At 37.5% G+C, this 20,389-nt stretch overlaps 1 protein-coding gene across 1 annotated transcript in view; it reads right to left on the bottom strand.

Moving 5' to 3' along the window:
* LOC143887555 (ARM repeat superfamily protein) overlaps positions 1–20,389 on the bottom strand; it is a 129,588-nt gene that overhangs the window by 82,046 nt on the left and 27,153 nt on the right. Inside the window, 13 exon segments of the mRNA XM_077391643.1 lie at positions 1,293–1,479; positions 1,558–1,644; positions 8,184–8,243; positions 8,325–8,390; positions 8,478–8,590; positions 12,043–12,139; positions 12,373–12,430; positions 12,524–12,651; positions 12,766–12,914; positions 13,526–13,589; positions 14,492–14,561; positions 17,809–17,861; positions 17,973–18,053. Of these exon segments, the coding sequence (XP_077247758.1) occupies positions 1,293–1,479; positions 1,558–1,644; positions 8,184–8,243; positions 8,325–8,390; positions 8,478–8,590; positions 12,043–12,139; positions 12,373–12,430; positions 12,524–12,651; positions 12,766–12,914; positions 13,526–13,589; positions 14,492–14,561; positions 17,809–17,861; positions 17,973–18,053 (1,213 nt within the window).

Genomic DNA, 20,389 nt, shown 5'->3' with positions numbered 1-20,389 from the left:
ACCCCCGTCCCCTATTAGTAAGGGAAAGGCATACCCCAAGGAGCACCAATCTCCCCCGGCGAACATCTATCTGCATGATAAAATTGGGTCTGGGTTGTGCGCGCCTGACAAAATGAGTCTGGGTTAGTGAATTGCCCCACTTGCTTCGAGTCGCCCTCCCCTAACTGATTCTGAAATCCCAGTATAAAAAATAAATCATTTGATTATGTATGCGCCGGTTTGCCATTTTTTGAATTAATCACCAACAGTTGGTTGGAACCCCCAGAGTATGGTGGCTGAGTCTTCATAACAATAGACTTTTGCCAAATCTTGCTTGACCGATAGAGGCAGAGGATTTCTCAAAGCGGATGGTCCTCACTCAAATGCAACAATGCTATAGATAGGGCTATATTACCCACTCCCGAAAAGCCATTCAATGACTTTTCCAATCTAAAGACTCAGGACCAAGGTTCAATGGGAGCAAGGAAAAGTAGTTTAATTAAGCAAGCCCTTTTGGCTATCTGGCAAGCTCACTTCCCGGTCGGTACAATAGATGATGTCTCCCTCTTAAAGCAGGGCTCTTGGCAAGTTTCCTTATGACTCATTCTCTACAATGTCCTCTACTCAAGAATTCCTCTTTCTTCAGGATGAACTTGAGTAGGCAATGGGTGTAGTGATCGCTTAGAGAACTTTCTGATAGAAGAAATAGAGAAGAAGGGAGGAAGCTTTCCACTAGCCTTTGTCCGAGGCCACCTTAGACTTGAATTCGAATCAGAGCAAGCGAAATAGACCACTTCTTGTCGAACTGCCCTAAAAATAGTGAACGCAATCCCTTGATATCCCTTTCATAGTCGCCATAGGGGGATTCTAAGCTCAATGGGAAGGGGAATCCTTTCTCAGTTAGTTCTTCGTGAAAGCAGTGCCAATGATTGGATTCAGCTTCTCTATTCCACTTAGTCTATTACCAACCGGATTAACAAGCCCGCTATCTCTTGCATCCCCAGTGAGCCCTAACATGAGCCCTTGACCAAGTTCGTGGAATTCTTTTTTGTGCTTGTTGATACATGAGTGCCGTCTGAGCCCTTCGGCATTCCTTCATCTGCGGCTGGCTTTCTTTTTTTCTAAAAGAATGAAATAACCAAAATAAGAGCATCCTAAGCAAGATTAATACTAAAAACAGTACAAATCAATGATATAAGATAATGTAACGACTCACAAATTCAAGTTTTCTTGACACTGAGGGTAGAAACCACAGACATTATATCCATATTGAAAAAAAAAGCTACATGGAAAATCAAACATTGAATACTTACTGTGCAAATTGTTTACAAGTATTGATATCATTCTTTCAACTGAAAATGTGATGCTTCCAATTTGTTGGCTCGAAGTTTGCCCCGAACCACTAAAGTTTCCTGAGACATGTTGATTTGATAGCTGACGTAATGCAGAAAGAAGTGATTTGACTGCAGCTATATGCATAAGGGCCGAGCTTTCGAACAGCTTCTCAAACAGAACAACAATTATGTTAGAAAGCGTAAAATGATTTGCAAAGAATGAAGTTCTAAGTTCTCTGCTTACTTGAGAATTCAAAGAAGAGAGAATATTGAAGTCACTATATTGTCCTGATGTTTCCCTTGCAAGTCTTGGAACAGCAGTGGAGACTTCCTAAACATTAAAAGAAAAAGCAACATCACTTGCTGAGGAGCTATATGGAAATTGTTTTCGGGTAGTAACTTGCTACATTCAGAGCAACGCAAATACGATGTGGACTACATTACCCAGAAACTTGCATACAGAAATTAAAGCAATTACATCTTCCTGAAGAACTTATGAAAACTTGTCTACGATAACACACACACACACACACATTCATGTATGAATATTCATGAAACATCCTCAAAACTTGCAAGTATCATGAAGGTCATGCATAAACTAGTTCAAGACCTTTTGTTGGAACAAGAGAATAAAGCACGGAACGATAATAGATGGCCAACAGATGATGACAGATAAAGAGTACACAAAATTCAAAATCAACAATTAGTCACTTGAGCCAACATTTAAAAAACAAGCAAAAAAACATAAAATAGACAAAAAAATGCGAAAATTGAAGCTTCTCCATGCACTTTGGTCGAGATGTCAACAGGTCAACCGAAGTTTTGTAATTTATATACTAAAATTGTAAGGTTTCAATCAACATGAAAAGAGCATTACCAAAATCTATACATGTTGACCAATGGATTTCGTTTCGGCGGGGATTGGAACAAAAACATGTTGGTCGTTGCATGTCAGTTTTGGACGGCATTTAGAAGCATGGTCTTCCACACAAATTGCATAGAAAACACCACAAAGTAGGAACCAACATTTACCTTTCTTGCATGACCCAGCACATAGTCATTTACATCAAAATTTCTCTTTGATTTAACATTGATAGAATACTTGAGTTGAAAACATCCATGTACAAAAAAAGAATCTCAAGGGTTTAATGTGACTCCGAGGGTAAAAACCTAGGTCATGTGGCCCAAAATGCACAAGATGACCTAGGGGTTCCAACAGAGGTATCTAGAAGAGAAGAAAAAGAAGAAAATGGTGAAAGAGAATTTGTGGATCACTGAGTGCTTTGATACAATGTGACTAAAAATAGCAAAAGAAGAGTAGGGGTGTCAATGGATCCAGACAGTCCAATGGACTATCTGCATACAAAGTTTAAGGGACAGGACCTAGACACACTACTAGGATCCATGGACATATTTCAGATCCCGATCATAATACCCGAAAAACTTACCGATCGGATCCAGACAACTAATAAAAGCCTGTAGGACAGTCCAAAATCCGATATTATTATGTTATCTACAAAAATACCCGACAATTTTTACCACATTAAGTAATATTTCAAGGTATTTTAGTTAAAATAAGCCATATCTATTTTTCGAGCGATTTCTGTTTTCAGTATTTTGTCATTCATATTTCTCAAGTCTTGAGTCAGCCTCTTCTTTTCCTTCTCTAACCATCGACTTTAAGTCTCTAATCTGAAGAACACTCCGAACCGATCCGACTGATAAGGGGTTTGAATGGATCGTGATTGAGACATAGGGGGATCCAATCCGAAGTGAATCCGTTGACACCCCTAAAGAAGAGAATTGGAGAAGAGAAGGAAAAAAGAGAAAAAAAATGTCAGAGGAGAGGAAATTCATGGGGTTTGGACTATGGAGAACTGAGCATTCCAACCTCACAAGCTTTCCTCCCTTTAATATTTATTTATATCAATGATAAAGAAATTACATAAGTGTCATTCATAAGTCAAGATGGCAAACGTACCATGCCGGCACGGCACGGCACGAAATTGGTTTTCTCATGGGCCGTTTCGGCACGGCACGAAGATGCATGACAGGCCGGGGTTGAGTTGTCAGCACGACTCGGCACGGCACGGTACGGTTTCGGGTGTATCTTCATAAAATGCACATTTAAAATTGTTTTATACCGAGCATACCCCCCATAACAACTATAAACGGCTAATTTAGGGGTAGTTAGTAATTTGCATTTTTTTACCAAAAGACTCCCCAACAAAGATAAAAGGCTGGTTTTGGGGGGTATTTTGATAATGTACCATGTTACCATGCTTATAAATATCCCTCCCTTCCCCCTTCATTTCTCACCATCACTTACACACACTCTCTCTCTAATCACCTTCATTATTAATCCTTCTCTCTAATCACCTCTGATCACCTTCTCTCTCTAATCCTTCATTACTCTCGAATCACCTTCATTACTCGCTCTCTCTAGAATCTCTCTCTAATAAGTCATAACTTATTCTCTACTAACTACCAGAGGCCGCCGAGTGACGAGTAAGAAGAGGCGTCGATTGGACATTAAGAAGAGGGAGGCGCTCAACAACTTACGTAATTCCGTAGCCAAATCACGCCGATTGTTTATATAAGTTGAGGTTGAGGTACCCTCCAATTATTTAGCCTTCAGAATTTTAAATCTCCTTCAAGCTTCTATTTATACTTTTTTTTTTAAATGACCAATTCACACAATTAAGCCACAGTTCTAGTTCATTTGGAACATGTTCCTATTCTCAAGATACGAATAGGAAAGAATTAGCAACATACATTATACACTCTGAACAGCCATTTCTTTTTGCTGAAGATAAAAATTTTGAAAAATATGTTAAAACAACGTTAAATCCTGCTTACATAAAGTGTCTAGAAATACTGTAAAATCATATTCTTTTAAACTATTTATTGAACGTAAACAACAATTGATTTCAACTTTTGAAGATCTCAATGGAAAAATTGCACTTCTGATATTTGAACTAGTAAACAAGGTTTAGGCTACATTTGTATAACCATATACTATATTAATTCCAACTGGATGTTAGAAAAAATAATAATTAGTTTTAGTCTTTTAGAATTCTCACATATTACAAATGTTATATCAAAATATATATAATCTAATGCTCACGAATATAATATTTTAGGTAAAAAATTTCTATAAGTCTTGATAATGCTAGTAATAATACTGCAGCAATAGATTTATTAAAATCTCAATTGAGACCTATTTTAAATGGAAAACTATTTCACGTTAGATGTGCATGTCATATTTCAAATTTAAATGTAGAGAAAAGGTTTATCGGCTATTGCACCACATATAGAATATTAAAAATTGTCTTCATTTTATTCAGTCTTCATCGCATCGAAGGCAAGATTTTAAAACTGTGTCAAAACTTTGGAAAAGATTAGAAGAAACTCAAATTAGATATTAAAACTATATGGAATTCAACATATTTAATGTTCCAAAAGCATGCTTTAAGTTCAAAGATATAATTACATTATATTGCAATAAAAATATGTCTCCACCTCACAAGTACGATCTAAGTCTAGAAGAATGGAATATTTGTGGCATTGTTATGGATTTGTTAGAAGTATTTTAGAATGCAACTAATATTTTTTTAGGCATTTACTAACCAACTCCACAATTAATTTTGAATCAACTCAACTCAACTCAACTAAGCCTTTGTCCCAAACTAGTTGGGGTCGGCTAATTAATTTTGAATCAATTATAAAAAATTATAGTTTATTTTAAAACCCATAGATCGACATTGCAATATAAAAATATAATTAATAGAAGAGAGGATAAATTTAAAAAATATTTTGAAGAAATTCCTCCTCTATATTATTTAAGTACAATAATGGACCCCTAGGATTAAGATACAGGGTTTATAAGTCTTATTAGAGTTGTGCAATAAAAACATGGTTAATGAATTTGGGCATACTATAGATGAAATTAGATTATCATTAATTCTATGAATGAGTTATATTAGACACAACATGGACATAGAAGATCGAATTCTTCACGTAACTCTCGACTTAGAAGTAACCCAATTTGGTCACTAATAACCCAAAAAAGACCAAAACCGACTAGTACTACATCTTTAAGTGAGCTATCATTACATTTGGAAAATGATCGTACAAGCTTCATTAGTCTTGATTAATGGGATAATTTTAAAGTTTTGCCAAAGTGGAAAACAAATGAAAAAATTATCCAGTGCTATTGGCATGTGATTTACTAATCCCCGATGTCTACAGTAGCATCAGAGTCTGCTTTTAGTGTAGGTAACACGGTCTTAGATGACAAACGAAGCAACATGGCAGCAAAAATATTAGAGGTAAGGGTGTACCTCAAGGATTAGTTGGATGCAGATGATAGAGCGCAAGACAAAAGACGAGAAGATGACTCAATCGAGTCACCCAAAGATTGATGAAGACTTAGAATTTTTAAGTTGTAATTTTCAATTTGTAATTCACAATGTAATTGTAATTATTTTTAAATTTATTTTTACAAGGTTAAAGAGCTTTTTTTTCTTTTTTTCCCCTTGTATCTTGGTGGGTCAGAGGTAAGGTCTAATATCCTCTTGTAATTATTTTTGGGGAGTGATAAATCGACTCCCCAAATTGATAAATCGACTCCCCATGTGTCTTTCTCTCTCCTCTTGGTTAGAGAGAGAAAGAGGAGAGAGATAGACACATGGAGAGTCGATTTATCACTGCCCTTATTTTTTCATATTAATAATATTTTAAGATGCCGCCCGTGTTCCTGGGTAAATATTCTAGGCAAATTGAGATTTTAATACCTTAAATACTTTAAATATTTCTAGTTAAAAACTTAAACTAGACTTGAATACTTATAGGTTAAATTGTTATTCTACCTAAAACAGATCTGTCCCACAGGATTGGTTGCCAATTTTGCAGGATATCATTAACAGTTAAAGGAACTATCCTTTTTTACTTCACCCAGGAGCATAATTCTACTTTAATATCCGAAGCCACCCGATTACAAGACCTACTCACCTCTTCAAAAGTACGCTGATTCCTTTCTTTCCAAATGTTCCAGACAATACCGAACGGTATAGCTTTCCATAAAAGTCTGCCTATCTCCCCAAATGGGCCAGAGTTCTGGTGAAGGAGAACCTTCCTGATTGAACGAGACCTCACCGAGGTCATTCCAAAAGCTTGCATTGCCTTTTCCCACATTTGCGATGAGAAGGGGCAATGAAGCATAAGATGGTCTATCGATTCTTCAGCTTCCAGACAAAGAACATATCTACTTGCCATTTGGATCTTAAGCTGTTGAAGCCGATCACAGGTATTGATTCCTCTGTGAGCTACCGTCCAGGCAAAAGAAACAATCCTTGGTGGTACCACAGAATTCCAATTCTACTAACTGAAGACTTCCTATCTTTATTGATCTCAGCAAAAAGGGATTTTGCCGAGAAAATCCCATCCGACTCTTTAGACCAAACTCTCTCATCTTCTTTAAGGCTAGAACAGTATGCCGACTGTAAAGAACTCAGTAGTTCCTGAAGATCTTGAAATTCTGCTTCTTTTAAGTCCCTCCTTAATCTAAGATCCCAAAAGACCCAGAGAAAGATGTCTTTCTAGGTATTCTGCCACTGTTGCTTCTGGATTCGAGGCCACACGGAATAGTCTTGTATAGAGATCTCTTAGTGGTATTTCCCTAATCCATAAGCCCAGCCAAAATCTAACTTGGTCACCTCTACCAACTTTGAATCGGACCAACAGCTCAAATATTTCTCTGACCGAACAGATTGATCTCCAAGCTCCTGAACCCTTTCCTGCCCTCGGTGATTTAGCTCGCCATTCTCCCCAATCCAACCTATATTTTCCCCCCACTACGTTGTGCCACAAGGCTGATTTTTCATTACCGAACCTCCATAGCCATTTGCCTAAAGCAATTGATTTCGACCTTTTATCTTCCCTAATACTTTAAATACCTTAAAAGTTAACACTTAAAATTTTGGGAAGTGATATATCCACCCCCTTTTCTTGCTTAGGACAGCCGCCTTTAGTGTATTTATGACTACTATTTTACACTAGAAGGGGCCGTCACAAGTACGAAATAAGGGTGCTAAATATATAGTTAAAATTGGGATTTCCTAGTGGCTCGCGGATGGGCTGTTGCACGTGAGAGCATCCACCTCGTGAATGAAGACAATATATGCTGAAAAGTGAACCTGTGTGGCTGCTCTCACATGCAACAGCCCATGAGCGAAATGCCTTATGAGATGGACGCTAGCAAATCCCATTAAAATTTTATAAAAAGGTGGGCTGGCCCCCTTTTCTTACGTAGGACAGCCCCCTTTAGCGTATTCATGACTATTTTACAATAGAAGGGGCTGTCACTAGTAAGAAATAGGGTGCTAAATATAAAGTTCAAATTTTATGAAAAAAAGTGGGCCGGCATGGCACAGCACGACTCAAGTGGGACGCGGGCCATGGACCGTGGGCTGTGCCGTGCCTAACCCCATCCAATTTGTGCCGGCACGGCACAGCACGGCCCATGATGCCACCCGTGCGGTGCCGCGCCTGGCCCGCAGACCTTGTTGGCTCAAATTTTTCGTCACCTTCATTCATAAGTGAAATAAGACGAGAGAGACTAACTTAGCCTTATAAGACTAACAAATATGTTAGTCATGAACTCATGATAAGGTAAATTAAACTTCAACAATTGCATATAAAAGAAAGGGCAATGATAAATTCACACCTCCTTTAGGATAATTCGCACCCCTTTTAAATGTCAAAAGGTATTAAAGTCTGCCACAATTCACGTTAAAAGGGGTGCGAATTATCCTAGAGGGGGTGCGAATTTATCATCGCCCAAAAGAAATTTGTGTTAAAAATCAGAACCTGTGTAGTAGCATGAGGAGAATGTATTGCTCGGTCCAAAGCTGCTAGAGTCTCCAACACCTAGAAACACTTACAAGTATTACAACAATGCATGCAGATTTTTTCTAACATCACAATGAGTATCAAAATACATCAGCATACCAGAACCCAGGATGGACCCAACACATTATGTAGCCTGTGTGCTATGTTGAAGAGAGTCCTCAAAGCCTAAAATATCAAAGCAGTTAGAATCGGTAATCAAAAAGCAAAAAGAGTTCAAAATCAGGAGGAGATGAAGAGAACCAATTGCAATACCTGCACATTCTTTGGGGTAAGGACGATGCTCTCTCTCTGATCAACTAAAGGTTCAGAACGCTTAGACCCAGGAGAGAATAAAGCACTGACGACAGTTCAATAATAAGAAAATGCTTCGACTATTAGGCAAGCTAAAAATAGAGCGGGACTGGTAAAATAAATCATGCAAATAAATAACTAAGCTAAATAATGAAACAACAATCAGATTAAGGCATAAAAAAGACCCCAAACAAGAACAAGACCTGATAAAGTATAACAAGGAGAAAACTGGATAACATATAATATTCCATATTTTGGATATTGCTGTTCTTCCAAAGTTCATTGCAACATTTATAGGAGAAACAGGCCAACTTAATTCAACACCACAGCTTTCCATCATATTCTTGAGACGATTGTCAGCTTATAAAGTACATCCTCCCTTCAACAATATTAGAAATAAGCGGCAATCTCAAGGAAAACTCCCCCGGAACACAATTTTCAGTTGGTGAATGCTGAGACAAGTATAAGTGAGATTCTGCAATGTCTCCTAAATTGTTAAATGACTAATTCATCTTGCAATCATATGACATTGCTAATCAGTTGGGGTGATACAAATTTATACAGAGAATGGAAGAGCTCTCAGCCACATGCAATACTCTGAATCATCATGAATGAGAAATATGCTATGATGTGTTGTATATTTCATAGCAATGTTTAAGAACTTGATTGAATACTCTCAGCCAAACACAATTCATAGCCTGAGAATTGGTTCCACTTACTGGTTCTACAACTGATCAGTGAAGCTCACTACTGTGACAGTTCCTTGCTTGAGAATTGCTACTTATTTCTGGCTTTAAATAGAGTCATTAAAGCCGTGTTTTCACTAAAGGAAAGTACACCAAGAATTGAAGGAGTCTCCCGAACTAGTGCGGCATGAGAATATAGCATAACTGTAATGAATGAGAGTTATAAAATAGTTGTATGCATTGACTGTGATAGGAAATTTACTAAAAAGATGATTTCATTAAATTTCACTCAGCAAAAGAAAAAAGGAAATGCTAAGGGTCGGGCATGTTATTAGTATGTGTAGTCCCTATACATTACCACAGTATTAGTGGATTGCGCATGCTATTAGTGTGTTTAGATCATATACCCACAGAAGTAGTTTCCCGTAGTTCTTGCTAGAAAAAGTTAATTTAAAATCTGCATATACGAGTTCAATTTTAGTTTGGTAGCTATTATAGGTTGATTTTTTTTCGATGAATTGATTATCAATCAAAAGAAGAAAACAAAAATACACTTCACCAATGGAGAGAACACCACTTTTATTTACAATTATTATGTAATAAATAATAATTAATGAGAAAGAGCAAGTGAAAGACTATATAAGGATCCCAAGTTTATCTTCTATTTTTGCAAGTTATGATGGTATCAAACCTAATAAACACTCCATCTTGAATTTCCACATTCTGTTATGCAAGACTGACACACATAGTCAAAAGAAGGAAATTGGAAGCTTCAATTAAAGGTTAAGACCAAGGTTGCCAAAGTGCGAAGCGAAAGCAGGAAGCAAAGGGGAGGTCTATACATGGAACCTGTGTTGCGCGGATTCTTCATGACAGTGGGCCGAATCGCATGTCGAGACGTTTCGACACGGATTCGGACACTGATACGCAGTGGATTCGGTGAGATACATGTCGAGACGTTTTCACCAAGTCAACACCGTATATGATGCGAATCCGACACGGCATGCGGCTATAATTAATGCGAATCCGGCCAATCCATACGTTACACGGTATTTTCCCCAAGATAAACATTAAAAAAGGATTCATCAGAGAGACTTGCCACACGCATGCAGCTTTAATTAATGTGAATCCCGTGATTTCCTACCTCAGGCAAATTCTTTTTCCCAATAATTGTCATAACATTTTACTTTTACTTGTAGTTTTTTCCGTAATTGTCATATATTATTACATGTTGTTGGTATTTTTTTCGTAATTTTCCAACTTTGCAACCCTTTTTCCGTAATTTTTCATTTAAAACTTTATAACTTCTGCTATTTTTCTTTTTTTTGTAATGATTACTATTTTATTTTTGCTTTTGCTAGCAACCTTTGGCCCATGTGCCCATCTTTGCACAAAGGATGGGCCACATGCCGAGAAGTGGCCTAGGCGAAGTTGGCTAGCAAATTCCTATTAAAAAAAAAAAAAAAGGAAAATGTTATCAACACTACTGTTTTTTTATGAGGGCACTCTCACTTTATTAAAAGCACGGTATGGCCCACACCATAGGATGATCCAAACCGTCCATTAGATGGGCCATAGCCTAAATAGGTTATGCTTCAAAAATCATTTCCATAGGCTGATCCTAACCCTCCAATCTGAATGTTAAGAGGGTTGATCCTAACCCCCTCTATAGATCGGAGGGTTAGAATCAACCTATGGAAATAATTTTGGGGCATATTTTATATTTAATTAATTTAATTAAAATACCGAATCCGAATCCGAATCCCTGTTTTTTGGGTTTGCCGAATCCGACACCTCGAATCCATGTCGGATTCCGACACCCGAATCCGAATCCATGCAACATAGCATGGAACAAAGAGAAAAAGAAAAGAAAAGAAAATACAGAGAACAACCAATGAGGGGAAAGAAGAAAGGGGCTGCAATCGGGGGGGGGGGGGGGGGGGGGCAATGGGTTGTTAATATACCTCTCTCTGGTCCCATTGGAATTCATGACTCCAACTCGGTGAAGATGAGAGAGCACCACTGAAGATGGTTTGGGCATACCCAACGTAGGCCTTTGGATGCTCCAGTGAGAAGAAGTGACTCCTGCCTCAAGGTGGCAAATGGGTCGTGTTCTCAGCCCAGCGTGGCCTGTGGGCCAGGCACAGCACGGCACAATTTGGCCACGGGCCGTGCCGTACCGGCACGAATAAGGTTGAGGTTAAGCATGGCACGGCCCACAGCCCGCGGCCCATGTCGTGCCGGGCTGTGCCAGCCCGGGACAACAACCACATAGGCTCACTTTTTGACTGATTTTGCCATGCAGGGCCGCTTGTCGTACAGTGCCGTTTCGTGCCGCATGCCTAAACCCACAGCCCGGCAAGGCCCATGCGATGTAGCAATTCGGGCCGGGCCGGCACGGCCCAATTGCCACCTTGACTCCTGCCAAGTTGATGAGTAAAAAGAGGTAGGGGCAGACCGAAAACAACTTGGGTAGAAACGGTGAGGAAAGACTTGATGGATAGGAACATAACAGACAACATGACCTTGGATAGGAGAGAATGGAAGAAAATGATTCATGTAGACGAACCCAACTAGTGTCAGGATTAGACTTAGTCAATTAGAACCGGGTAGATTCTTTCACCTTCTTCATGAAAATTTTCTAAAGGATTCAGTGCCGACCCCAACTAGTTTGGGACAAAGGCTTAGTTGAGTTGAGTTAGTCAGTTGAGTTGTACTGTAATGACATGTCATCTTATCAGAAAAAATTCATATACAAAAAAAAGTATGGAATATTGTTATTTTATTTTTTTCGGCATTTAATATATTTTGAAAATTAACCAATTAGTTTGATCATCTACCTCCTTTTTCAGCTTCATTTGGGAAACTGATGGTAAATTTGCAGAGGGATGCAAGGAAAGAGTTCAGTGGTTCTACAGCACGAAGGACACCACATGCCTGCAAAGTGATAATAAGAGTAATCACTCATTCTAAAGAATATAAGTAACCTGCATTTTAGAATCCAATGTTTTTTTCCGGTTGGTACTAGAATCCAATGATAAACATGATATTTACAATAAAGACAGCAGAATAAAACATGACATGTACAGGATTCGTTTTTGAGAATGAGCATCAAAACAGAACCAACAGGTTGTATATCCTGCATTTGGAAGTATCTTAATTCAGGTTACCTGAGTAAATGCCTGATAACCTTTCAGTATTTCCAATATTATAGCTTCTCCTTGGGACCTTCCAAAACATTCCATTTCATGAATTGAAAAGACCAAGTTAAAAAAAGGTTATTTAATGCATAATTGATGCAATGAGTCAATCTCTTCATACCTTGTCAAAATTAAAGACAAAGCCTCCAGGATGGTTAACCATAATGAATCAACCATAGACATGCAGAGAACTGCAGTCTCCCCAGTGTATTTTGCCGGTAGATCACTATCACATCTAGGGGACTCGATCTGGATGTAGCAACAGAAAAGGGAACCAAAAGAATCACATTATATGTTACCTTCTTGAGAGAGGGGGGAGGGGGGAAGAGGGATCAAAGAAGGAGAGAAAATGATAGGAATTACCTCGCCAACATCTACAGCTTCATCTGTCAAGGTAGCTAGAGTAAACACAACACCTAAAAGGCCTTCAACAGCCAGAGTTATTGCATGAGCTTCACTGGCAACCACAACAGCAGCATTAGATGCATCATTGTCCAGGCTCCATTCAATTCCTACAATCGTTAGAATAATAATGAAATTAAATATGTGATATACCAAAACACATCAGAACCCAACCACCCCCCCCCCCCCCGCAAGTTTCAGGACCTTGAAAATTCTGGTCAAGACCTTGAACCTGAGAACTTTTCTAATTTGTATTAGACTACATTCCTGCATCCGGGGAATGTAGGCAGGGCTGGCCAATCAAGGCGTGCCTTCTTTCCAAAAACTTTAACACCTTCTGTTTCTACTTTATAGTATGTTAGACTCAATAACTTATGATAAAAAATAGGGAAATGATATCACCACTACCGTATTTTGATGATCGCACTCCTCACTTTATTGAAAAGTACGGTATGGCCCGCACCATAGGATGATCCAAACCGTCCATTAGATGGGCCACACCCTAAATAGGTTGTGCCCCAAAAACCATTTCCATAGGTTGATCCTAACCCTCCGATCTATAGAGGGATGGTTTGGATCATCCTATGGTGTGGGCCATACCGTACTTTTTAATAAAGTGAGGGGTGTGATCATCAAAATATGGTAGTGGTGATATCATTTCCCTAAAAATAATAGTTATCAATTAACATAAAAAAATGCATTATATTTGGAAAGTTAATACCTTTAGCTTTGCTGCTAAACATTCCTGCAACCGCGGCAAGGCTCTCCTCACTTGAATCAGGAACCTGGATCAGAAGCTATGGTTCATAAAAGAAAGAGAAGGCTTTAAATTATTGGGTAAAGGCCCCAACCTTGATTACAAATTGGAATTTATCTAATTTGTAAGACAGGGAAAGTATAAAGTGGGACTGGCCAGCTTCAAAATACTCTAAATTTTAATTAAGAAGCAGCAGATGGATCAATGGGAAAGGAACATCTAAGCTTTGTGTACAACACTACAACATTGCTTATCTATATTCGGACATAATTTTATAAACAGACAGAATGAGTACATGCTTGCACAGAGAACCAAATTTCTTTAAAGATCAGGCCTAATCTGGATGCTCCTAAACAAGAAAGATTACAAAAAACTGAAGAGATACTAAATGGAGTTTCTAATGCAGACAAGAAAAATACCAATCGAAATCAGGTTAGAAAAATATATAAAAATTGGAACAAAACAATATGCAATACTGAAGCTATGCAACATCATATCGCAATGAAATTCATTTAGGATGAATATCATTTAAGAACTATTATCAATCTCAGTTTTGAGGTTTGCATTATAATGCTTCAGGTTTCAAAATTTGATTGTTCCTAGCTAAAAATAACAACAATATCAATAAAACGTAAAAGTTCAGAAGGAGGTGATTATTTATAGCAAGCACAAATTTGTTGAACCTGAGAACTCGGTATTCGAATCAAGTCATAATCGAGTTCCAGTTGATTTATGCCTGATTATTGTGAACAGCAAGCAATTCAAGTATTAAAAAAAAATTACATAGAGCACTTACAGGGTTTAAGCAAAACTAATGCAGATTCTTTATGAATTAAAAGACAAGCAGGCGAATGAGACACTCCGTCAATAAAGTATAGACCATGATACAGAGAATTAATCAGTCAAATAAAACAAAAAAACTCATCCCACCTGTATACTGGAAACAATTCGTGCAAGTGCTTTAACAATACTCTCCACAATGTTGGTGTTTTTGGGGTTCCTATAAGACAAAATGACAAAATATTGTCCAAATATGGAAATGTAAGAGAGAGAAGAGTGACAGTATAGAAAGATTCAAAAAGTAAACATAAATAATAATTCCTGTCAATTGGCCAGAGTTCTTTCCAAGAAAAAACAGGTATAATTATCTTCTACGCAATTTCAAACAAAGAACAGGGCCTTATATGACGCTGTATAAAGACAAAATTTAATAATGTAACACATTACTTTGTGTTCTACATGCCAATAAGGCCAAATGAATTTTTATTGTGTTGCCATGTAAAGCCAAATGTTATGATAGAGACACATAAAATACAAAACGATAAGTGTGTTTCCATCAATTACAAACCACCAAAGTTGATATCGAATTATACTATAAATCGTGGAGAATGAAATAAACTGCATCTGGATCACAAATCTTCTTAAGTGTTAACAAAAATCAATAACAAAATATCAGGATACGAAAATAAGAAAACATTTGAGTGTAATCGCCACTACAGTACCACTCTCCATGAAGGATCGAATTATACCATAAATCATGGAGAATGAAATAAACTGCATCTGGATCACAAATCTTCTTAAGTGTCAACAAAAATCAATAACATAATAGTAGGATATGAAAATAAGAAAACATTTGAGTGTAATCGCCACTACAGTACCACTCTCCATGAAGGACCAAAGGGAAACAATAATAAAATTGCTATGAAACTAGGCATTTTAATAACTGAAGAACTTCGAAAGTTACACACTCTACATCATTTAACTACTTATGCATTCTATTTCATCGATTTATCAGTTACAGTATTCAAACATGCAGTTTATAAATGTCAAACATGCACATAATTCATGAATTAAAAAGAAAATGCAATTCCATTGGCTGGTTTCTTTTGAATTTTAATTTGTTAAAGAAGATAAAATAAGGGAGGAGAGAATACCACGTGGAATAACCTGACATGGTAGTTATCAATTCTTTTTTTATGGTCATTCTGTAAGCCCTATAAATGATTTGCCTAGGCTAACAGAGGATGACACTCAGATAAGGTCACCATGGCTTGATCACTTATCAATGTTTTATCCATGTGCACCTAATTTAAGCATTGTAGCACTTTAACTAAGAGTTTTCCAGATGAAAATGATTGTCAAAAGGAGCTTGAAGAACTTTTCCTTAACATCTTTTTACCTTTTGGAACAGGTAAATAAAATTTTACTAAAATAGGAAGAACAAGATATGCATATCCACTAATTCAAATGTTTTCCTTAAAACAAATAAAACCTTAAAATAGGAATCATAATTCTCTTCACAGTGTCATTTACACAAGTATTAAATTCAATTAAAAGCCAAAAAAAAAAAGAATTCATATCATTTCGAGATATGGAAGTCCTTAAATCACCTACCAGGTTTTAGATTTCCACCGAAACGGACAGGAAATTATCAAAATTTTGTTTCCATCCCCACTGAAATGTATATCAAAACAGAAGTGCATACCAAAACCAAGATGGAAAGTGCATACATTACATCTTATGCACTTTCAATTTGGTCGAAACATGGAAACAAGTCGTTTCGGTCGAAATTGTTACTAGAAATCCTATAAAATCATGAAAACGTATGGAAACATATGCAAATGATGAAAATTTAGGATGAAATGTTGCAAAATTCTAGAAAAAATATTTATTTTATTAAAAATAGACAAAACTATTAATCTCTTGCATTAAAACTACTAGAAATAATAAATAATTATTAAAAATCATAAAAATAATGGACAAGAAAATTATATAACTAATACAATTCAGACTATCGTAATGTTATATACTATATTTTATAATATTTAACTAATACTATAGTTATAATATTATACCTATATCGTAATGTTATATAACTAATTTTTTGCATTTTATTGAAAATTTTAAAAAATCAATGAAGTTTTAAAAAAATAATAAATCAAGGCATGCACAAATTTTAGCCATTTCCTGTTATACATAAAATTTAAATTTTATTTTCTCACTATTTTTTATTTTTTCTATAAGTTTTTAATAAAATGCTAATCATTTTAGAAAGGAGAAAAATATTTTTGTTTGTCATTTAGTGTATTTGTAGTATACTACACCATCCTGTGTTATATAATTATATTTATATGCACTGAATATAAAATGTAGTGTGTGTATTATGTATAAATTTTTATATGAATTGCACGTAAAATGTGATATGGGTAGAAATATCAGATATACACGACAGCATATGTCATAAGGTGTTCGATTTTTTCAAACTAATATGGGTGGTTTTCAAACTCCTCTTGCCACACATTATACCTAGCATCAATAGGTTTAGGGATCAGGAGTAAGAATGTAAGATATTCCAGCTCAAGCTTGTTGTGGATGCATCTTCTGTCAAAATTTTGCGTGAAATGACCATTTAAAGAATCAGTGTTAAAAAAGGAAAATTAAAATCTCTATCCATGGTCTTTTATGTGATTGAATTTCTATTCATCAAATTCTTTTACGTATTTCTTCAAATGTGCACTTAGTTTAATCAATTGAGATATGCTTATAAACCAAACAAGTTGCAATCTAGTAGGATAGAAGTACGAGAATAGTATAGTGCAACTAGTTTGCATCGTATTATGGTGCAACCTCGATGTAGTAGACAGGTGGATTCCTTGAACATCGATCTCGACAATCCGCAGAGTGCCTCAGCGTGAACCACCCATGGCCCAGTAAATCACACTAACCAAACAATCTCAGCTACATGGATGGTAGCCTCTAGTAGGATTGAAGTTTTCGTAAAAGGCCAGAAAGTTCAGACTCAGGGGAAAAAATCCCTGCATCCAGACAGCCTCTTAAAGTTCCACCAAAAGTAAATCAACAGATACCATTCACCAAAAATATCATGTAAGAAATTTTCTTTGTCCGTTTTGGAGAAGGAATCCTGAGCTAGGACAATCAATGAAAATTATGAAACATGGTTGACAGAAGTTATCTTGGAAGTGGCAACAAATGTTTTTTGCATTGAGCTAAAAATGAGTTGAAATTAGACAGGAACTTCGAATAAAATAATGGGCTACTGTGAATAGCAACACTTTGACGGGTACATATAGAGCTCAAAATGAAAGCAGTGCCAACCAATTTCTACAACGAAACATCAGATTTAACATTTCAATTGCATGTAAAATTGGTTGGTATCTTCAGCCAGCAATGCATCATCAAAAACTACCTTGGAGACAAGTCAAATAGATCGAACGTTGGATACTTACATATCAAAATTCTGGAACAGAAGACGCATAGTCCGTACCTCCACACAAAAGCCCTGCCAAGCACCATATCTAGTCATCATCTGATGGTCCTAAAGGCCACCATTTAATCTTTAAAATAAAGAGTTCAAAATGTAACTTAAAGAACAGAGTACAATCGGCATTACCCTCAAGACTTCGAGAACAAGGATGCGATGCCATAGTGGCAAATCGAGAGAAGTAACCTTTACCAACATACTGAGGAAAACCTGCAATCCATAGATTTTCCTATTAAACACACTACCAATTTGATGCTAACAGAGGCTAATTTACGAAAATAAAGATAAAAAAGGCAAGTGACAAAAGTTATACTCAGCTATGAACTCAAACTAAGGTTTGATAATGCCAAAAAAAAAAAAAAAGCTCAGGTGTGATAATAACCTCAAGAACAGAAATCGGCCAAATGGACACATATTCGCTTCCATTCAACAATTGGAGGATCGGATGAAGTTTTCCCTCAAAGAATTGTGTGAAAAAAAATCAATCTACCTCAATGTCCCTTTCCCTATCTTTGAGACAAATGAAAAGGAGAAATGGGGTTTTAGAAACCTTAATTTAGTGTGGTTAGGCTTTTTCAGTTGTTAGAAGGCACGGATATTAGCTCTTCTGGGTGACATGAGAGTGTGGATCTGGGATTCTACCAGGATTTTTTCTATCAAATCTTTCTATAACCAGCTGGTTCCTTGCCCTACGCCTCCTATTGAAGCAAAGGTTTGGAAAATCCAAGCTCTTCCAAGGGTGTGCGCATTCCGTTGGGTAGCTCTTTGTGGTCGAATTCAAATGGTTGATTTTCCGAGGGCCCATAAGATGTTGATTGTAGACCATTGTGCCTTGTGCATCGAGGCGGGAGAATGTGTGGAGCATATCTTTATCCATTGCAAAGTTGCTAGGGAGGCATGGGGTGGGGTTTTGTCCAGGTTTGGAATGAGTTGGGTATTCCCCTCTCATCTTCAAGACTAGCTTGAGAGCTGGAGTCGGTTCAGTGGAGGAAAAAAGGGAGGGTGCTTTCGTCGATTTCTTTATTAGCTACCATGTGGGTTGTATGGAAGGACAGGAATGACAGAGTTTTCAAAGGAGTGGCAAAGTCATCCTCAACTCAACTAAGCCTTTGTCCCAAACTAGTTAGTGGCCAAGTCATCCTATTTTTTCTTTTTCAAATTTATTGCCATAACAATTGCTTGGGCTAAGTCTCTCCCTCTATTCCGCTTTGTTTCAGCTTTTGAATTATGGGAAGGTTGGAGAGTGATATGCAATAGCAAGGAAAACTGATCCTCGGTTGTGCAGCGGTGGCAGCCACCTAAGGGTGTCAATTTTGGCTCGGGCTCGAAAGCTCGCTCGAGCTCGGCTCAAAAAAGGCTCGGCTCGAGCTCGGCTCGAATCCTTAACTAGCCGAGCCGAGCCGGCTAGCCAGGCTCGTTAAGCTTAACGAGCCGAGCCCGATTTAGGCCAGGCTCGGCTCGGCTCGGCTCGTTAAGAATTTAATATATTTAAATATATATATATTATATATTAATATATACACTAAAAGGGTTGTCCAGGGAGTGAAAGGGGGAGGCAAAATATGTCACTTCATTTTAGGAACCCATTTGTTACTTGGACCACCCCCCATAGTGTAAAAAAAGTAGTGAAATTACACTATATAGGGCTGTCCGGGGAAGATGAGGGGTGTGAACTTAATATAACCCAAGCTCGGTAAGGCTCGCGAGCCTGACCGAGCCGAGCCGAGCCCGAGCCGAGCTTTTGAGCTTAACGAGCCGAGCCGAGCCTGGTCAAGCTCGGCTCGGCTCGGCTCGTTTACACCCCTACTGCCACCTCCCAATGGGATGAGAAAGCTGAATTTTGATGGTTCTAGTTTTGGTAACCCTGGGCAGCTGGGATTGGGGGTGTTCTTAGGGACTCCTTGGGGGAGGTCATTTGGGCTTTCTCAGGGCCCATTGATTTAGCAGATGCTAGTGAAGCAGAGGTAAGGGTTGTTTATAAAGGAATAATTCATCTAGGTAGAGATGGTTTGGCCCAAACAATTATAGAAGGAGATTCGCTCAATGTCAAAAGGTGGCTCAAGGGCTCTTTGGTTCCTCCCTGGAGATTTGCTAGTTTCTTCGACAAGATTAAAGAGAGATCTGAAGGGTCCTCTACCAACTATGAGCATGTGAGAAGATCTGCCAATGGGATTGCCGACAAACTCGCTAGGGAGGGAGTTCATAAGCAAGATCATGAGTTTTTTATTGTTTACCTCCTTGGGCCCTATATTTTTGTTCTTTGTATTTTGTTTTTAGTGTTTCTCGCTGTATTCTATGGGTGGACTTCCTCGGTCCGCCTTTTTTAATGAAATTTGTTGCCATTCAAAAAAAAGTTAGTGGTTATCTTCCCATCCGAGACAACTGCAATAAGGATGTCGCATATTGGTGTATGTCTAACTCTATCACATCCCCTCATCACATGATATGTTTCTCAATATAGTAAGTGATTATCTCGTTGTATGTTAAAAATGCAATGAAATATATCATTTTCTTTAATGATGCAATGAAATATATCATTTTTCTCC

This window comes from Tasmannia lanceolata, unplaced genomic scaffold (genome assembly GCF_043159265.1).
Source record: "Tasmannia lanceolata isolate RefF3 unplaced genomic scaffold, GAP_Taslan_0.1 ptg000012l, whole genome shotgun sequence".
In the NCBI taxonomy this organism is placed as follows: domain Eukaryota; kingdom Viridiplantae; phylum Streptophyta; class Magnoliopsida; order Canellales; family Winteraceae; genus Tasmannia; species Tasmannia lanceolata.
The sequence above is the reverse complement of the archived record's forward strand: the minus strand, read 5'-3'. Positions and strand labels throughout refer to the sequence as shown.